The 20122-nt window shown below is 43.8% G+C and overlaps 1 protein-coding gene across 4 annotated transcripts in view; it reads right to left on the reverse strand.

Moving 5' to 3' along the window:
- Window positions 1–903: 903 nt before the first annotated feature.
- Window positions 904–20122, reverse strand: part of HRH2 (histamine receptor H2) — a 30524-nt gene continuing 11305 nt past the window's right edge. The window contains exons 2-4 of one of the 4 annotated variants that reach the window (XM_081184964.1): window positions 15301–17196; window positions 9464–9584; window positions 1461–1599 (exon numbers count right to left, since the gene is read on the reverse strand). In XM_081184964.1, coding sequence (XP_081041090.1) covers window positions 9497–9584; window positions 15301–16379 — 1167 coding nt within the window. In that variant the 5' untranslated portion in view covers window positions 16380–17196 and the 3' untranslated portion in view covers window positions 1461–1599; window positions 9464–9496. Of the gene's footprint in view, window positions 1600–7918; window positions 8072–9463; window positions 9585–15300; window positions 17197–20122 lie in introns of those variants that run through there. The other 3 variants (XM_081184963.1, XM_081184962.1, XM_081184965.1) reach the window with 3 other exon arrangements.

Raw genomic sequence — 20122 nt, forward strand, 5'->3', positions numbered from 1 at the left:
TATCATCATGGCATGGTCATGGGTATCTGGTTGTTGGGTTGCAGAAGCAGAAAGGAAGAAACCAGGCTACAAGCTGTATCTGCCCTCAAACCACACACTGAACAACTGGGGTGAAAGCCTTGTGGCCATTCAGCAGGGTAAGAGTTCCATTCTTCACATCTTCAGAAGTTTTTTAATTAATCATATTTGAAATTTAAACACACCCTACACATTCCAAAGTGTATGGGATACTTTGTTCACACACCTTGTGTGCTCTTCAAATAGTGCTTGTTAAATACAGTGGTGCCTCGCAAGACGAAATTAATTCGTTCCGCGAGTTTTTTCGTCTAGCGAAGCACAGTGTCGGAAAAGTTTTGGGAAAGCTTCAAAAATCGCCAAAAACCTCAAAAAAGGCTACCACACCGCGTTCTATGAGTTGCTCCTCGAAGTCAAGTCGCAACTGTATTAACGGTGTTAAGAAAAAGGAAACAAACTTGCAAAAAACACAAGACGTTTTCGTCTTGCGAAGCAAGCCCATAGGGAAATTCGTCTTGCGAAGCTGCTCAAAAACGGCAAAACCCTTTCGTCTAGCGAGTTTTTCGTCTTGCGAGGCATTCGTCTTGCGGGGCACCACTGTACCTATTTGGATATTTTAGTAGAATTTTTTTTATCTTTGAAAATAGCATCCCATTGACACCAGTATCCCCATTCCACCCCAAAAAGGCCTTCACACTCTACCATTCAAAAGTATCTGGGTGCAAAGTGTATGTCATCCTATCATGAAACATTAAAAGGTAAAATGCCACTTAACATTTAAGCAAAATACCTTCTCTGTTGTTTCTTTCTTTCTTTTTCCCTACTGTTTTTGAATAGAAATACATTGAAGACCAAAGTGAAAACTTGATAAATAGAAGCCAAACACTGTTGAATCCTGAAGCTAACATTTATTAAATATTCAAAACATTTGTCAAATGCACTTTATCAGATGTTTTGGAAACCACAAACTATGTTGAAAATGCAAGATGACTCCATATTGAATACTGTCAATGCAAGAAATATCCCGAGGGCATAAATATGACATTTGTAGACTAACAGGGCAATAAATGCCTTGGAGTATAATGACCATACCAAAAAGAACGAAATCCTTCCTTTTTGTCACTTCCTCCCAAGCCACAGTTATTTCCTGTCCTAGATGTGGACAGATAATCCTATAGGTATGTACAGTCACACATCTCCAAGTACTTCTGGATTCACACCACATTTATAGTCAAGAGTCTTTCAGGGAAATCGAAGTCCCTGCATAGTAAGCCCCCTATCGAACCATCTTGAGAAGACTGAGATGGTGCACCTGATGCAACAACCTTCAAGCAATCTTTGAGCTACCTTGAGTCATAATTCTCTACATCCAACTTCATAAGAAAGCAGGTCCTGGCTCAGGTGAAGACACAGTAGATAACTGTATGGGGTGCAGAAGGTTGCCTTGTCTTCCTTGCATTTGCCACTGGCTGATCAAACATTGGGCTCCACACATCTCTCTTGGGAAGAACCTTGGCCAAACAGAGACTTTGACAGCAGGGCAGCATAGGACAGGGTGATTTATCACATGGTGGGTTCAGATTCCTACAAGGGGAACAGCAATGAAAATAGTTCAGACTGACAATTAAAAGATACTTTTAAATATTTCCCCAATGATTCCCCAATGTTCCCATCTTTAGAATCTGCTTCCTTGTTCCAAGTACACAGCAGGCTATGTGATGGTGCTAGACATGTTTATGGCTACAAAAAAACAACAAAGCAGAACAGATCAAAAGAATGTACATTCTGAGAGGAAATACAGGGTCCATTTCTCCAATTACTCAGTTACGTTCTTCTATGATAAACAATTTAGTGCTGGGAAATGAGTAACTACTAGTGTAGCTTACAAATGGAGAGATGTCAGAAATCAGTTTCGATTTGCTATCTGGAAGTGACCTATGAAGAATGTGCATAAGCCACAGATTATAGTGCTGTTTGAGACAGAATGGCATGCAGTAAATCTAAGCCATGTATTATAAGCATAAAAGCATTTAACTACCTATTCATCTACTGTACAGCTGTGGACGTGAGACGATGTGAATGCTGCCGTCGAGGATGATGATCCAAAGGCACATTTACAGTGCATTCCTACACAGCTCTGCTCAGAGGTCCCCCTGAGTTCAATGAGACTTACTATCAGGTCTGTGTGAATAGGACGGTGGCTTTAAATGGTCAAATCCCAGAATTATCAGAGCTGTTCTAGATTGGTTTTTTTTTTAAAAAAAAAAAAACCTGAGACCTGCCCATTAAACCAAATATAATGCATAAAATGGAGATGGGCAAGGGGAACAAGTTCCAGCGTGAGGCTGTACCAGAAAGAAGACCATGGCAATGGGAAGACCAGACTGGCCACAGACATAGGCCAGGGAACAAGCAGCTGTAGGAAGCTTGCTTCCCTCTGCCTGGCTGAAGAACTCTGCTCCAACTGCCAGTTGTCTTGCAACAGGCATGTGGAGAAGAACAATTGTCTTGGAGATTACTTGATCAAAAGGCAAATGTGCCTTTAAGAGTAGCAGCTGGATGTATTTTGAAACCACAGGAGAAAATGGCAAAAGGGAAATGATACTGTATATGATGAAGAAGAAAGCCTCACAGATGCAATGAGCTGTTTGTGGTCTGCAGCAAATATTTCAGTAGAGGAAATGAAACATTAAGAAAAAGGAAACCAAGAAGAAGAGGTAGATGCCTGAAAAGCCACCCCACCCCCAACTTTCATTGCTACATGTGGGGAGGGGACAACTAGAAGCAAAAATATTCATTTCAGTGGCTCAGTATGTCTTGTCTGTTAACTGGAAGGTTGGTGGTTCAGTCCCACCCAGGGACAGTTGTGGGCAGGATTCCTGAATTGCAGGGGGCTGGACTAGATGGTCCTCAGGGTCCCTTCCAACTCTACAGTTTTTATGATTCTATGAACAATATGCATGTCCCTTTAAAAGAGACAAACTGCAGTGTGACATGTAGCATGATCTTTCCCATTCCTTCCCTAACATATTCATTTTAAACCCCCCCCCCCATTGGATTGACCTCTGTTTCTGTGGGAATGACTTGGTTTATTTCCAGTTCAGGCCAGATTTGGCCAGGGATGCATACTTTTAAAGTCCCCAACCCCTGCCCCATTCCTTTTAAACCACATTTAAAAGGGCCCAACCTCCCTCCTTCTCACCATGTCTGGAATCCTTAAATGCCAGTTAAAGGGAACTGGGGATGGGGGCAGTTGAGAAGTGAGTTGCTGCTTGGGCAGGAGAGAGTATGTAAGCAAGTAATTCTTTTCTGCCTCATATTTTAAACTGAGCCAGGAAGAATTCAGGGATGTGATGTCTGCCTCTTCTCAGAGCTGAGCATTATGAGCCTCCAAAGTTCACTTACAGGGGAGTTTTGCTGGCATCCCTACAGGCCTGGAGCCTGCCATCCTTGCTAGCACAAGGGAAATGTCATGCATACACAACCATAGCTTGAATTTTAGCTGAGGTTCTCTGGCTGATGGGTTTGTAACAGACAGAGACATCCTTGCAGGGCAAGTTCAAACTAGTCTGCAGCCCCTCTCTGAGAGTGATTTACCACAAAGCTTCTGACTCAAAGACGCTCACATGGAGTTGTCATCTGGATAAAACAGCACATTCACATGAAAGCTGCGCATATATCTGCCAGGATTCCCACAAAGTATGGTATCCCTTGCTCAGCCACCACAGTTGCACACATGGCAGCAAGGTGAGCACAGCCCTCATGTAGTTGCTCTGGAGCATCTTGATCAGTCCCTTTGCATGGGTTGTCCCCACAGAGGCATCAAACATTCTTGTGGCACTGCGTTATCAAAGTGCTCTTGTGGAGGCCACCGGCTCATATGAATTTCCTGTAGGCCAAAATGCAACAGTGGCCTGCTCAAACTGTTTGAAGGGTTTACTTTCAATTTTCAACTCCATTTGCCTGCTTTTCTATAAAGTGTTTAGGCTGCATAGTAACATGAACATATGTGTTAGACAGATGCTGTACTATTAAGCTATCGTCTTCTGTTTCCCTGTCAATGGGATAGATCCACTGATGCAAAGCAGAATGTATCTGTAATCTTTCTTCCCGGGGATCAACAACCTGGAAAGACCTTGAGAGCAATCTAGAGTTAGATGTCAGCCGAACTACTTGAGAAGTTCTCATCTGGCCATTTTGCCAACATGAAAGGTTTTAATAAGAAAAGAAGGTTAATGCTCCGAGTGAGAGATCTGAGCAGGCCTCAGGGATGAGGTTTTTCAGTGACATGCTCAATTACATGCCTATCAGTCAGCTTGGTCAAGCACAAAAGCTCTTCCTTTTCCTCTTTCAGCCAGGCCTGGCCCTCATCTTTATTCAAAAGGCACCACTCAAGTGCCCCTGCCATCCTGCTGCTTTTAGGCTTCTGAGATGGATGCACTCAAGGGTCACTGTCTGTCACATCATTACCACGGGGCCAAGAGACACTTGCAGCAAAATCTCATTTCAAACCTGAAGAGGTGAGTTGATTGCACTTCCTAGCTTGTAAATCCGCCAGGAGCAGCTGCTTGTGGGCAGTGCTGCTTCAAGTCTCCATCCGGCTGTTTGCCTGCGATCTTGTGCAAGGTTATAAGTGCGCTGTGTGGAGCCAGCACAACAATTGTATCTGCCTTTTGGCAGTCAGGTGACCTCTAGGTTTTTTCCCCTTCTTGTGACACAGTCAATAAAGCTGAGACATGTTATCAGCAAGAGAGGGTCGTGGGACAGTATGCAGAGGTGATTCTGTCCTTACTTTGCTAAGCCCTGCCCAGGTTTTCCAGACTCATGACAAATAATCTCAAAGTCTGACTTTCCATGTATGACTCAGGGCTTATCCATGCTTACCCTTCTACCTCCTCACTTTCCAGCCACTTTAAAGATCTGGGACCAAGCTCCCTGCCTTTTTCATTCAAGAGCTCTCCCTGTGAAAACCCGCTCTTTAAAGCTGGATCGGAGCAAGCGGCAATCTATGAAAAACCCAAATTACTGTTTGCTGCCCTTCAGCTTGAAAGAGTGGGCTTTCATGGGGAAAACTCTGGGGCAAAGGGAAAAAAAAAGAGTGTTCCAACATGGAGCTTTAAAGTGAGGACCTGTGTCTGGAAAATGTGGGTCAAAAGGGACATGTGGATTATGTCCTTAGATTCACTTTCCATCAACACTGTGGATCAAAAACATGTAAGGGGGGTTAAATAACAATGCAATGCCTGCCACACTAGGAATGCTTGCTGAAAACGGAAGTCATTTGCATTATTGGATAGCTGAAATGGGTTTGTGGGAAAAGTATGTAAATGATGGAATCTTCAAAAAGGCAGCTACTGACATGCAGCCACCTCTGGGACACCCATAAGAACTGGCAGAAATAATAATAAAAAAAGAACAGCAACACTTGGAAAGGCAACTGTGAAGTCAACAGAAAGCAGTTGCTCAGGTGGAAATTTCACAGTATGGTTTCTTCCTGGCTAACAGTAGGCATAGAAGGCATTAGAGCAGGCATAGGCAAACTACGGCCCTCCAGATGTTTGGGCCTACAATTACCATAATCCCTGAGCACTGGTCCTGTTAGCTAGGGATGATGGGAATTGTAGTCCCAAACATCTGGAGGGCTGGAGTTTGCCTGTGCCTGCATTAGAGCTTGTTCCTGCAGGACTATCCCCTCTCCCCACAGGGTCATCTACCGTTAGCTGCCCTGTGTGGGGTGTAATCCTCTGGTGACTTTTGACATTTGGATATGGTTTGTTTATTTATTTTAAACTGGACTTTCAAACTGCCTTGAAATGATTTCAAAGGCAAGACAAAAGCATATGTGTGACTGTTTCAGTGTATTTATACATGTGTTTACCTGCCTTGCAATGAGCAGGCTATCTTGCAAACTAAAAGCCCCACAAGGACTATCACATGTAGGGGAAACACATCCGAATGAGAGAGCGGGTCTTTCTCACTAAGTTACATGCTGTGCTGTTCTTTCACATCCTGTACATGCTGAAACAGAGTGATAAAATTTCTCCTTGGCAATGTGACCTGTGATAGGCTTTCTATTATCTCACTCTTTGCTTTGCAGAGAAAGCACAGGGAATGTGATGACGGCGGTGACACTGCCTGTTCAAGCATCTTAACAATTTTGTGTCGGTTCTGCCCTTGCTCTCAAATCCTTACATGATTTAGCCTGCATCTTAGGGGTGCTTCCTTATGATGTACTGTAATATGTGACAGGAAAATATACATTGTTTTTTAAAGTAAGTTGTTTCAAAATCCGTTAGTGAGTGAGACTTGCCAGTCAACGGGCTTATCCACACTTCTGCTTGCCCTGTGCTAAGAAATCTCAGGATAAGCGGTTTCCTCATCACGCCGCTTCTTTCCCAAGGAATACCTCTTTAGCTCTAAATCCGAACAAACGGCAACCTGTAGAAAACCTGAATTTCCCTTTGCTCTGATTGAGTGCAAAAGAGCAGTTCCCCCTGGGGAAGTAGCGGGACAAGAGGAACTGTAGATAAGCCCAACGAAAGCAGATTCCTCATTTTGTTTAGTCAGTACCACAGGGGAGAACTATGTGTTATTTATTTCTGCAATTGTTTGTTACGACGACAATACATTATGAACACAACAGCAAGGGGTTCTTGCATGGGCAGGCTGCTTTCTCTATCTGCTGCTCAAGATGTGTTTGTTTCTGGTTGGGAAAAACTCATTTTACAATGTTGGAAAGAACTGGGGACTGATGCAGAAAGGGTTAAGCACTCATGACCATCCAGCCTTTCAAATTCCTTCTGCACCCCTCATTCTCCCACCATTATGATGGAAACATGGGCCTAGTGCTCCCCTTAGGGCAGTGGTTCTCAACCTGTGGGTCCCTGATGTTGTTGGACTACAACTCCAATCATCCCCGAGCTCTGGCCATGCTAGCTAGGGGTGATGGGAGTTGTAGTCCAACAACATCTGGGGAGCCACAGGTTGAGAACCACTGCCTTGGGGGCATAGCAACATTCTTTCTCCTCATGAAAACATGTGATGCTATTTTCATTTTATTAGTATCAGAAACTTGGAGAAAATGGTCATATCTCCCTTGTCCTGTGAGAAATGAGTAAGCAGCTGACTGAATGTTACTGGAACCTAGGGGAAAATCCAAAGGGAGACCAGAATGTGAAGCAAGAGAAATACTGGGATGTCATTTTGGGGGCCTGTTCCAGTAACTCAGCCAGACAGTTATTTGTAGAGATGGACAGTGGGCCATTCTTAAGAAATCAACATTAGTCATTCCTACTCAAGCACTAATGACAATACTAGGCCTGTCTGCCTTTAACTCTTCTCTTAGGCCTCATCTCAAGATCCCTCCTCCTACCCACAGACCCTTCCACAACTCAGCTCTGCAACCATGTTGATTTATTTCTATCTTTGTAAACTACTTTGAGATTTAGCTATCATGATAAGTGGTAGAAGGCATATACTTCAATGCCAACTATGTTGTGGGGATGCTGCAGAAAACCTGCACCGATCTCATGACAAACACTCACTGGAAGCAGCTACAGGGACAGGAAAAGTGGGACGGTATTGTAACTGCCTGAACTGGAAAGAAATGGGGTGGCTCCATTCCTGCCTGCGAGCCAATCTGGGGTAGGGTTGTCACTGCTGTTTTCTCAACACCTTTTAGCAGCTGTGCAATGGACAGAGATCGCATAAGCTGTGCCGTTTTCCCCTAGCATGGAGATGCCTGGCAGCTGTTTATAAACGGAAGGAATGTCTCTCTGGGGAAAAGAGGCAACCCTACCTAACCCAGGGATTCCTGTTGGCCGTAGAAGGAAGGAGATTGAATTGGGCTATGCAAAACAGCTTTATCCCTTTCTAGATGCGACACCCCTTGTACTCACCCAAGTGCCCCCGATTTTAAGCTTCCCCCAGCGGAAAATCTAACTTTGTCCTTCTGTCCTCAATGGTTTTTTGGAAGAGGACAGTGAGAGCTATGTCACAGTGACCACTGTTAACGGCCTGGCCTGGCCTGTGTGCACTTTAGGGAAAAGGCCCAGGGCTGAAAAGGTTAAAGAGAGAGAGAGAGAGAAAGAGAAAGAAAGATTTGTCAGTGACACAAGACAACAACATGCTGAGAATTAAATATATATATATATATATATATGCTTTCGTAGATTTTCACGGGTACAGGAATGCAGGTTTTGGTGTCTTCGGGTGTCTTCCCGTGTAAGAGTTGGGGTGTCTAGGCGACGTTTCGACGAGGTCTGACGAGTGAGACCTCGTCGAAACGTCGCCTAGACACCCCAACTCTTACACGGGAAGACACCCGAAGACACCAAAACCTGCATATATATATATATATATATGCGCGATTCAGACTATTATTATCTTGTTACTTGGCTGCACGATAACACATTGTGTTCCATGTGCTCTGGTTTATGTTATGCTCCAGTTCCGAGATGAACAGGCAAGGAAAACCAGAATTACAATTCAAAGCAGTCTCATTTGTGACCAGTAATGCAGTTACTTCTGCAGGGAAAATGAGCATATTTCTCCTCATATTTGACAGGTCCAAGCAGCAACCTGCAGATCACCTCCAGGATCAATGTAAACATGAAAGGGACAAGACCCAGCTGAGGTCTTGCCGAATTATAGAAACGGGTTGGTTCTTGGGATCGAAAGCACAGCTTGGTTGGACGTGGCTGGTAGGACTTAACCCCCACACCCCCACTTCCCCCCCTCAAGCTGCTATGCTCCAACCACTTTTTCTCCCACCAGTTCTCATGTCTGGTTTTGGAGCTTGGCTGGGGGTGGGAGGAAACAACTGTGCTGCAGTTGTTACTGGGGAACATGTATAACCAGAGGGATGGTTCAGCTCCCTACCCCCCCCCCACACTGATGCTAGCTTGTTGTTTTAAATTTAGATTCCCATCAGTCTGCTTCTGTCACATGTAGTTCCTTGTCAGCTGGTAAGGGAATGTGCAGTTGGTCTGTCTAAAGTAGTAGTACTCAAACTTTCCCACCCAGTATCCACTTGAAAACTACTGAAGGTTGGTGGACAACTTAATGATTTTCCTGTCTGCTGCAGCAATCATAATGTGCTGTATTATTTTTAGTTGTGATCTTACAGGCTTGTCATGGAACACCTGGATGCAACTTGTCAACAGACCACAGTTTGGAAACCTCTGCTCTAAAGTAAAAACAATACTGAAAAAGGGTGTGGAACTTTCTGGTGGAAAAATGGTTCAAAATCTGATCTGAAATTCACCTCAGACAGGAGTCTAGTTTTGCTTCTTAATATAATACAGATTAGTATATTTGACTTCAAAATATACCATCTCAAGAAGAATAAATATAAGCACAGATCAGAATGCCTTCTGGAACAAAGCAAGAATGTGCATTTCTTGTTTTACTCTAGGATCTCAGTGTTTATATTCTCAAGATTACTCACCCTATAACTTTAATCATTAGGGTGGTCATATGTTTACAGAGGACAGTCCTCTGCTTGAATGCATCCTCTATCTGAAAGGCTGTGCCGTCGAAGAACCCTAAGAAGGAAGAGCAGGAGGGGCCTTGAAGTTGCCCCTCATCAGAGTCAGTTGGTTACAATCTTCCCTACCGTTGTATTTCTATTTAAATTATAATACTCATTCTTCAATTCATAGCTATACATATAAATTAGCATATGAATTTTAATGCAAATATATGCCCTCATTTGTCCTCTTTTTTGCAGTATGTAAGTGGCCACCCTGTTCATAATACCCTATGCATATCCTCCAACATGACTTGGCCCAAATCCAAGGTACCATCTTCCTGGTCCGAAATCCCGCATGAGTCACATGATGCATGTGAGATCGTGGACCTCCAAAAAGAGCTATTTGGGGGTACAGTGCCCAAAAACACGTGTTTGGGGGCCCTGTGTGAGATCGCTTTTTGGGGGACCCAAAATTGCACAAGAGCAAGATGCCCAATATGGCTGTATTCTTGAAGGGGGAATTGGGATGTCCTGGTTTTTCTGGGACAGTTGACAGGCATGCCTATGCTGAGGTGAGTACCTCTAATTAATTATGTTGCTCAGCATAAATTCCCCCCTTTCAAACAGGTTCATTCAATGAGACAAAGAATGAGTGCTGGTGCCATATACACAAGGTAGGCTTACCAGGGTCACCCCAGGAAGAGTGTGTGTGACACCTCCAGCCTTGACTCATGCGGACTTGCTATCTGTGTGAACTGACATGAGTAGCATTAATGTGGCTGCTGAGATTTCTGTGATGCTCCTTTGAGATGCTGCCATCACGGAAATGGTAGTGGTTGTTTATTTATTTGGAAGACTGATACCTCACCTTTCGGGGACAAGAGTCCCCAGGTCAGCTTGCAGCATAATGAAAAACAAATGCATAGGAAATCACAATAATATCACAGTAAAACATACAAAAGAACTGAGAGTTAAAAAAAACAACACAATGCTAAAAACTAGTTGTAGCAGCAGGGTGCAATGCAAAAGCCTGGTGAAAAAGAGGTATGTCGTGAACATTTACCCAAAGGCTAAAGGAAAGAGAACCAAATTGGTGTCCCAGGTAAAAGCAATCTACAGACTTGGTGGAATGAGAAGGCCCTTGTTGAGAAGACCCTGTACTGTGTCTCAGTTGACAGAGCCTTTGAGCACAAAGACAACAAGGCCGACAGACTTAGAATTATAGAGTTGGAAGGGACTCAAGGGTTATCTAGTCCAACCAGGAGTGACAACTAAGGAATCCCTGACTGATGACCATCCAACCTTTGCTTAGGAACCTCCAATGAAGAAGAGTCCACCAAAAAGGCCATTCACATAACCAACCATTTAGAGCTCTACAGTCACCAGCAATTGAAATTGCATTTGGAAACAAACTAGAAGCCAGTGTAGCTCACATAACTCCAGAGTAACATGCTCTATTAAGCAGATCCCAGCCAACCTAAAACCTACATGGAAACATTGGCTTTTACACTTACATGTGACTGGGGCCTGGCTGCAAGTCGTGTGGCAGCATTTCAGGTATCAAAGACAAGGTGACTCTATTGTAGAGAATGGAGAGCTCTGAACTGGATTGCCTAAGTATGTTGCAGGGAACATTCAGACAAAGTAAATGCTCTTTTATTTTCAACAATAAAGCCTGTCCTTGGTCTAATTTCTGCCTGGACTGTTGGACATCCTATAAAAAACCTATTTGATATTGAAATACTTCTACAGATCAGGCCTTGGTGACAAATTACCTATGCTGTTTGCCTTTTGTTTCAATAGGAATTGGTGTCATTTTAGCTTCCAGCCATAAGCTGCTTCTCCCAGTCACCTCTGCTGCTTACTGTATTAAACTATTCCAGTGAATCCAGCATTTCCTCAATGAACTCTCTCCATGTCCACTTTCACTTCCCATTTCCTGGACTCCTTTATTCTCTGGTGGTTTCTTATTGCAGAGGAAAAACTGAGAAAGTGCTGCTTACGAAGAGTTTCAGAATGAAGCTGTTGCTTTGATTTAGAAGATGGCAGTAACTAATGGGCCTGATTTGCAGAAATGCATCGTCTGCACCAACAGGGAGAGTTTTCTCAAAAAAGGAGTTTTCTAATTTACACAAAGTACTCATGTTATCAAAATTACTCTGCTGAACCAAGCTGATTCAGTGAGTGGAGCTCATTTACTTTTACATTACTTACTCTGCAAATTGAGCCACTTATTTAGGCTGCAATCATACTTGGGAGTAAGTCCTATTGAACTCAGTGGGATTTACTTCCAAGTAGACATTCATAGGCTGTTAAACGTATGCTGTTAAATGCTTAAATGACAGCCACAGGGAGCTCCAACATGTATTCAGGTCACCTCCAGACTCAGTATTTTGCGGTACAAATTCAAGTGCATACCAGAAATGTAGGTTTGTGCAACTGACTAGTGGGCATATTTCAAATTTTGAGGGAGTGTTAGGAATGTCAGTCACAAAATGGCTGTCATGGAGGATGCATAGCATAACACAAAGCTAGAGAGACAACCACCGGGGCAGACTTTGGTAATATGGAGCCCTGAATGAGGGCAAAATTTGGTGCCCCCCCATATTTATTATTTTCACAATAATTGAATAGGTACCCATATAAATTGGGACGTGGGTGGTGCTGTAGGTTAAACCACAGAGCCTAGGACTTGCCGATCAGAAGGTCGGAGGTTCGAATCCCATTTCTCGGTCCCTGCTCCTGTCAACCTAGCAGTTTGAAAGCATGTCAAAGTGCAAGTAGATATATAGGTACTGTTCCGGCGGGAAGGTAAACACCGTTTCCGTGAGCTGCTCTGGTTCACCAGAAGTGGCTTAGTTATGCTGACCACATGACCCGGAAGCTGTACGCCGGCTCCCTTGGCCAATAAAGCGAGATGAGCGCCGCAACCCCAGAGTCGGTCATGACTGGACCTAATGGTCAGGGGTCCCTTTTCTTTTTTACCCATATAAATATAGGGCTGTTTTTATGTTGTTGTTGTTCTTTCATGTCCTCTCAGCTTGGTGCCTTGTGCAGAGGAACTGTCTGTACCACCCAAAATCCAGCACTGAAACCAACCTCAACAACCTTTTGCTTACTCTGGGAAGTCAGCTATGTCCTGCTTGTCCCGATTATGCAGATCACACATATGCATAAGAATCATTCTCTCTCCATTAAAGTGCTGAGTGGTTGAACCATCAGGTGAACCACAGTCCGTAGTAACCTGAACAAAACTTTTGGAACAGAAATACATCATGGAACAGAAGCCCATATATTTAAAGTTTGCCCTTGCCGTCATTTAAAAAACTGTTAAGGAATCAGAGTGATTCATCATGGTTTCTAAAGAGCAGCAGATAAAATCTCTCGGTGCTATTGCATCTGAAAATGACACAATTGTGCCACAAATCTGTGCTTTGGAGACATTTTCATTGTAACATATGACGAGGCAGCAGCACCAGTCCTAGCTGTTGGCACCCAGGTGTACCATTGCTGTTGATAAGTCCTTTTGCCTCACTACCTTATCCCAGGGTCAGCTGTGATAAAACAAAAGAATCAACCCTTTGTTGGAACTTCCTGGAGCCATGGCAGTGAAAGTAAGTGCTATCTGCCAGATGGAAAGTTTCCTTGCTGCTTATCAAGTTGCAGCCATGGGATCAGATCAAAGCTTTGGAAGGAGGTGAAAGTCAGAATTGCTTATAGGAAGCAATGAAATTATACTACATACCCGCACTCCTATTTGCTTTGGCCTTTAGGAGTGTAAATCCTTATAACCAGGGTAATCAGACCTACCTAAATTCTTCTGGCACTGATTACCCTGCTTCTTCTTTCTGCATCTTACATTTGGAACCTTCGCAAATTTGTTCCTGCTTATCTCAAACATCCACTTAGCTACTGTATGTGCATATCACACTTCAGAAGAACAAATCCCCTCCACCTAGTGAACTAGGGATGTTCTTTACTCATTCCACTGCACAACCGAATCAATGTAGAACTGAAAGTACCAAATGTTCATGACAGGAGGCTCTGATTTTGAGATACATTGGTACCTTTCCAGGGGAGTGGACTGACCCAATTTCATCTCTGCCTATTTTTTGTATGAACAACAACAACAACAACGAAAATCAAGGCACACAATCCTCTGCATTGCTTCCAAAATGACAAAAATAAATGGCTATCGGAGACTAAACAAAGCTATTGGAGACTATTGCATGTAGAAATAGTGACTGATTGCGAAAGAGAAACCTGGCTTAATGTAGAGCAGTTGCTTCTCATTCGACAGTTATAATGAAGAATTATATACTTTAGGGCCCATCCCTATGTAATGTGATTGCTTCCCAATAATATATCATGTGGAAGGAATTGCCATGGCAGTCTTGTAACTTCCAGAAGAACTTTGCACTCCATGTTGCAGACTTCCCACAGGAATCTGGGAAACAGGGGGGTGGACTGCATGGGCCTTTGGTCTGATCCAGCCAGGCTCTTATTATGTTCTCACCATGTATTCCTGCTATGCTGAAGTAATCTAGGAGTGGGCCATTAAATACAAGAAACATAACCTGGGTATCCTTGCACAGAGCCAGGCAACCATCCCCCAATCCCTCTGTAGCCAGTACTTCAGAGATGTCTTTCCCATATACTAAGTCTTAATAACTAAGATAATAGTTGTATTATCTTGCATGTTATTGAAAAGGAAGAGCCCAGACTAGAATTTAATCAACATATATAGTGGGAGCTTGTACTGATTAATGAACTTGGCTGCCACTCAAGCCACATGCAAGCACAACATGTGTGGATCTGAAATGCAGTGACTGCCAAAGTTGCAAAAAGGAGTGTTCTGCAGTGCAGCAGTCTACCTTCCCCTTTGCCAGTCACTTTCAAACCCAAGTGACTGTTGTTTCATTTAGTACGGATACAGCTTATTAGTTCCTCAGCATTTTCTGTCATGCACCTAGCAGGATTTAAAAAAAAAATATTTTATTTCTCTTATGTATAATTATGCTGCTAGGAGTTTGGGGTGGGGGCAAGTAGACTGCGTGCAGAGACTCTTCTAACCCCCGGAGCAAGCAAGTGTTAAAATATAAGCTTCCTGTTGAGGTGATAGCTTAGGTGATGGGCTATTAAGGGAACCAAGGAAGTAGATCTGTGTGAGATAACAGATGGTTGGGGTCCCTGCCCTCAAGTGGCTGGTGGTTAGAAAAAGAGTGTCGAGCAGTGTTTGAGAGAAATATCTGATGTCTGTTTGAATCCAAGCCTGTGACTATGGGAGAAACCAGATCCTTTGGGAATGTTAATGCTCAAGTTGTGTATATGTGTAAATAAACCATAAATCATAAACACCACAGTCTCTGCTGTCCCATATTCCAAGGAAAAAGGACCCTGGGTAAGTGCCTGGAACCCCTGGAATCTCACACCGCTCGAAGATTGCATCAATATATTTAGTAGTGTAGGTGTTTGTGTGCGTAGCATATCTTTGATGGTTCCCTCTGTTTGACAGAATATATCCAAAGTTAAATCTCTCCCTGTGCTTCCTGGCAGGGGAAAAAGCACAAGATTTAAAAGTTGTTCAGGACATACCTTGGTGGGACTAATCAGGGCTGGAGTTAGGAAAAACCAGACTTATTTCATCGCTCTCAACGAATCTGCCAGTGGATGCATGCCCCACAGTGCACCAAATGCAACTTTAAATATATTTTGCTTGCATCCTGAATCTAAACAGTGCCTGTTCCAACCCTTTTTCTACCACCAAAACCCTCTCAACAACAATTCCCCCTCAAAGGTAAGAGAAAGCTTACCTGTCTGTGCCATCTTGGACAACAGGGTTCTTTCCATTCATTGTATGCAGCTGTAGAAGTTTACTTTCCTTATTACAAGTCTTATTTCTCATCTCATGTGTTAGAGGAACCTCTCTGGCATCTGGTCCCACTCTCCGACACCTGAGTAACCGCTGATAAGCTGTCCGGAAGTCCCTATTCAGTGCAGCATATAAAACTGGATTCAGTGCTGAGTTGGCGTAACCAAGCCACATGACAATGGTCATCAGGCTTTTGTATGCTTCACCCGTCACACCCCGATATGTGAACACTGTAAAATAAGGAAACCAGCAGATAATGAAGGCTCCCATCACAGCTGCAAGAGTCACAATGGCTTTGTGTTCCTTCACAGTGGGTAAGGCATTTCTGATGGTTGTGCAACTGTTGGTGTGGTTGATCCTCTTTGCTTGTTCCCTGGCTATTTTGAATATCCGGTAGTATGTGATGCACATGACTAGCAGAGGGAGGTAGAACGTAAGCAAGCCATCCACCAGAACATACCCAGCATTGACCTCCAGCTTGCACTCCTGCTTCCCGTCAGTTAACTGTGTGTTCTGGACAGTGCTGCCATTGGTGTTCCAGGCCAAGTGGATCGGTAGGAACGAGACCATCAGTGACACCACCCAGATAAGGAACATAGCCACAGCCACCCGCTTAGGAGTGACCATAGTGTTGTAGCGGAGAGGTGCTGTGATAGCATAGTAGCGATCAAGGCTAATCATGAAGAGGTTGAGGATGGATGCTGTGCAAAGCATGACATCCAAGCTGATGTAGATATTGCACAAGGTGACACTGAAGATCCACTCATGGGAGGAGACCTCATAGATGGCCGAAAAGGGTAGCACCATGAGGCCCAGCAACAAGTCTGTGAAGGCCAAGGAGACAATGAAGCAGTTTGTCAGGTTGCGGAGCCTCCGGTTGAAATAGACAGCTAGACACACCATCACATTTCCAAACACAGTCCCAATAATGAGGACTGCGAGAACAATTGCGGTTGGCACTTGTCCCCAATCACTTGTACCGTCTGTGGAATTCATGGTGGTGTAATTGGGAAGTATCATTTTGCTTCCGTACAGACTCACATGGCAGCTGCTGCTCCACGTACTCTGGAAGAAGTGGTTAGGTCTGATTCCTTGAAGAGCTTGTCCAGATGCCTTCCTTCACAGCCTTTCATAAGAGGCCCCTGCATCATGGCTCTGAAAAGATGCTAGGAATCAGACAACACCTCTGGTTGCATATTTAGAGAAAGACTGAAGTCTAAATCAATCCCCAAATCTGAGCACATTCATTCCCTGCTGGAAGGACCCTCAGATGTGCAGCTTGCAGCAGAAAGATCCAACTGAGACTCCTTGTTAGCAATGTTGTAGTGTGACAGATTTCTTGAGGACATGTCTATTAGATAGTTATTAACCATGATAGCTAAGTGGAACATCCATGTTTAGAGGCAGTAGACAGCTGGATAAAAGATTGTGGGGACATGTAACAGAGTAGGGTTGTTGCCTTCATGTCCTGCTTTTGAAGACCTCATGGAACCATCTAGTTGGCTACAACTGGAAGCAGGATGCTGGATCAGATGGAAGTTTAGTTGAATCCAGAAGGGCTCTTCATACACTTTTTATGTTCTACCAAGTCAGTTTTGCCTAGTTTTGGCCTCTCCCTTTTCTTTCCTCTCTTCCTCCTCCTTTCAGACAAATCATTAGGTTGTATTAAGTTGTACGATGCATTAATCACCACATGTGGTTTTATAGGTTCGGCCAGAAAAGGGCTGGAAGAGTCCCAGTAACTTCATTATTCTTAGACTGTGTCTCAATTTACATCTCTTGAAGGTATCTATCAAAATAGAAGAGGGATGGATATGCACACTTTCCTGGTCAGAATCTGGAAGGAAGAAATAAGAGTCAGATGATATACGTAGGATATATGAAGCTGCCTTATATCAGCCCAGAATGGGTGACTTTCCAGATGTTGGAAAGTCTCATCAGCCCTAGCCAGCATGGCCAATGGTCAGGGATAATGGGGGTTGTAGTCCAGCAACACCCAAAAGGCCACTGGTTCCCTACTCCTTGTCTGTGATGCATATTATCCAGAATCTCAGACAGAGAAAATGGTTTTCCCATTGCCTGCTGAGTCATTTAACTGGAAATCCAGGGAGCAAATATGGGTGGGAAATTCCCATGCTATGAATGTGCTCTTCCACTAACTAGTGGCCCCTCTTCCTTCAACTTATGACTCAGCTTAGGACTTTCCTTTGTAGACATGGGAAATTCTCACTGGAGACTCACTGTTATCCCTGGAAGTGCTCAGACCACATGGTTGCTGATTCATACAAAGAATGCCTCAATATTCAACACACCGTTTCTGGTTTCATCGACTGCTGCTTCACTCTAGTGACATCAGAAGACAGCCTGATGGGGTTAATCAAGGAGTGACCAATATGTGGTCCTCCAAATATTGCTGGACTCCTACACCCATCAGCCCCAGCCAACATGCCTAATCCAACATCTTAACCCCATAATCCCAAAACAAATACAAACAAGATCTTTATTTGTAAGGTCAGCTCATTTCCTTCACATCTGGCATACACTGATAGAGAACTAAAACATAGTTATGAGAAGCAAGGAGTAGAGGCGTGGTATTAGCTGGAATCTCAGGAACACGGTAGCTGAGATCATGTCTGATGTTAAGTTTTGTGGAAGCTAGCCAGCACCTTAGTTCACAGGACGCAACAAGCAGCGCAGCGTTGACGTGGCACAAGATGGAATAAATGGAATCTACAGAGCTTTGAAATATATTTTACTTCACTTGCTTGAAAGCTGGCCTTTTCAAAAGGTTTCTTCCAATTGCATTCAGTTGCAAATGCCCTTGCAACTGAAAGTGTTGTGTATTGGTATTGGTACCCAATGCATTAAAATAGTAGTTGCAGGGTTGGCCCAAGACATCTTGCTGCCTGAGTACTGCCGGAGGAAAGTGTGTGTGTGTGTGTGTGTGTGACAGGCTGCACCTGGCGGTGGGGTCCCAGCTGGCTGAAGGGAGGAGGAAAGCGGGGAGGAGCTGAGATGGCGAGCTGCATGCTAGTGGTGCCACGAGGAGGGCTCTGCGGTAGTTCTATCGCTTGGTTAAAGGGCTGGATGGGGGGAAGGGAGTGTTGTGTCAGCTGGTGGGAAAGGAAAGGAGGTGGAAAGGCTCTCCCTAAGGAACTTGTGCATGAGCAGCCCATGACCTTTCGTGCTTCAGGGTCTGTCACTCAGTTTATTATGACCTTAATGCTGTTCTTTGGATTTGAGGTGGCACTGGAGTAGTCCATCAAGTTGGAGGGGGGGCGGGAAGAGGAAAGGAGGTCACAGGCCTTCTTTTTTCCTGGGAGTGTGAGACCGGCCCCACTGTGCATCCCCCCAGTCTTCTTGTCACAGCTCCTCCTCCTCTGAGGCAGAGAGGCAGTTTTCCCCAGCTTTGGTGTGGTAGTTCTGCCCCTCTCCCCTAAGCATGTGCCAAGGGTTCAAGAGTTACATAGATTACAGGGCCTTCTCAGTAGTGGTGCCCACCCTGTGGAACGCCCTCCCATCAGATGTCAAGGAAATAAACAACTATCTGACTTTTAGAAGCCATCTGAAGGCAGCCCTGTTTAGGGAAGTTTTTAATGTTTGAAGTTTTATTCTGTTTGTAATGTTCTGTTGAAAGGTACCCAGAGTGGCTGGGGAAACCCAGCCAGATTTATGTGTGTGTGTTTTAAAAAAATAAAATTACTACTACTACTACTACTACTACTACTACTACTACTACTATAGCAGCAGCTGCCCAGCTTCACCCCAGAGAGAAGGCAAATGGAAAAGCCTTCAGTAATATATAAGTAATAATAATCACAAACAGTAGGTATTAGTAGGGGGTACCTGTTGCCATAATTATTCTGATGGATTTGTAGAAGTCTGACTTTACTCGAAGGGAGTCTGCCTTCATGTGCACAGTAAGTGTTCTGGAACTGAGGCTATGAGTGTTTGTACTTCCATCTCCTGTCATGTGCAGGTTCACAATAGAGTTATGACAACCAGAGCTATAAGATAATGCAGGAGCAAGCGATCTTCCTCAATATATTTGATGCCAGTGTTGTATGATCTCTCTACCAGCTAGCTGAAAGTTAAGATCAAGGACCAAATGACAAGTACCAAATGAAAGAATACTGTAATTCAAATCCCAATCTTTTAATGTCCATGCTAGAATTGGTTGCTTTGCCAGCACACACATTTTCCAGATGCCTTAAAGCTGCTGCCCACCACCACTGAGTTCAAACAATCCAAATGATTTATCATATTTTTGGTACCCTTATGTACAAACTCATAATTTGTAATTCATCAGTCTGTGACAACAGGAACAGGAACCTCATCCTTGCTTCTAATGATAAGTGAACTCTTAAATCAGGGGTCAGCAACCTTTCTTAGCCGTGGGCCGGTCCACTGTCCCTCAAACCATGTGGTGGGCTTGACTATATTTTGAAAAATAATAATGAATGAATTCCTATGCTCCGCAAATAACCCAGAGATGCATTTTAAATAAAATCACACATTCTTCTCATGTAAAAACACGCTGATTCCTGGACCGTTCACAGGCCGGATTTAGAAGGCAATTGGACCGGATCCGGCCCCCAGGCCTTAGTTTGCCTACCCATGTCTTAAATCATAATCTGAACGATCTCTGCTATGCTACTTCCAACAACATTAACAGGTGGATTCTAGATTAGTATAAAAAAATTAATAAATTTACTTCGTAGCAACTGATCTCCTTTCTTCCTTACTTTGAATGGTCATTGTGC

Source organism: Podarcis bocagei (assembly GCF_964188305.1).
Source record: "Podarcis bocagei genome assembly, chromosome: 2".
Taxonomy (NCBI): domain Eukaryota; kingdom Metazoa; phylum Chordata; class Lepidosauria; order Squamata; family Lacertidae; genus Podarcis; species Podarcis bocagei.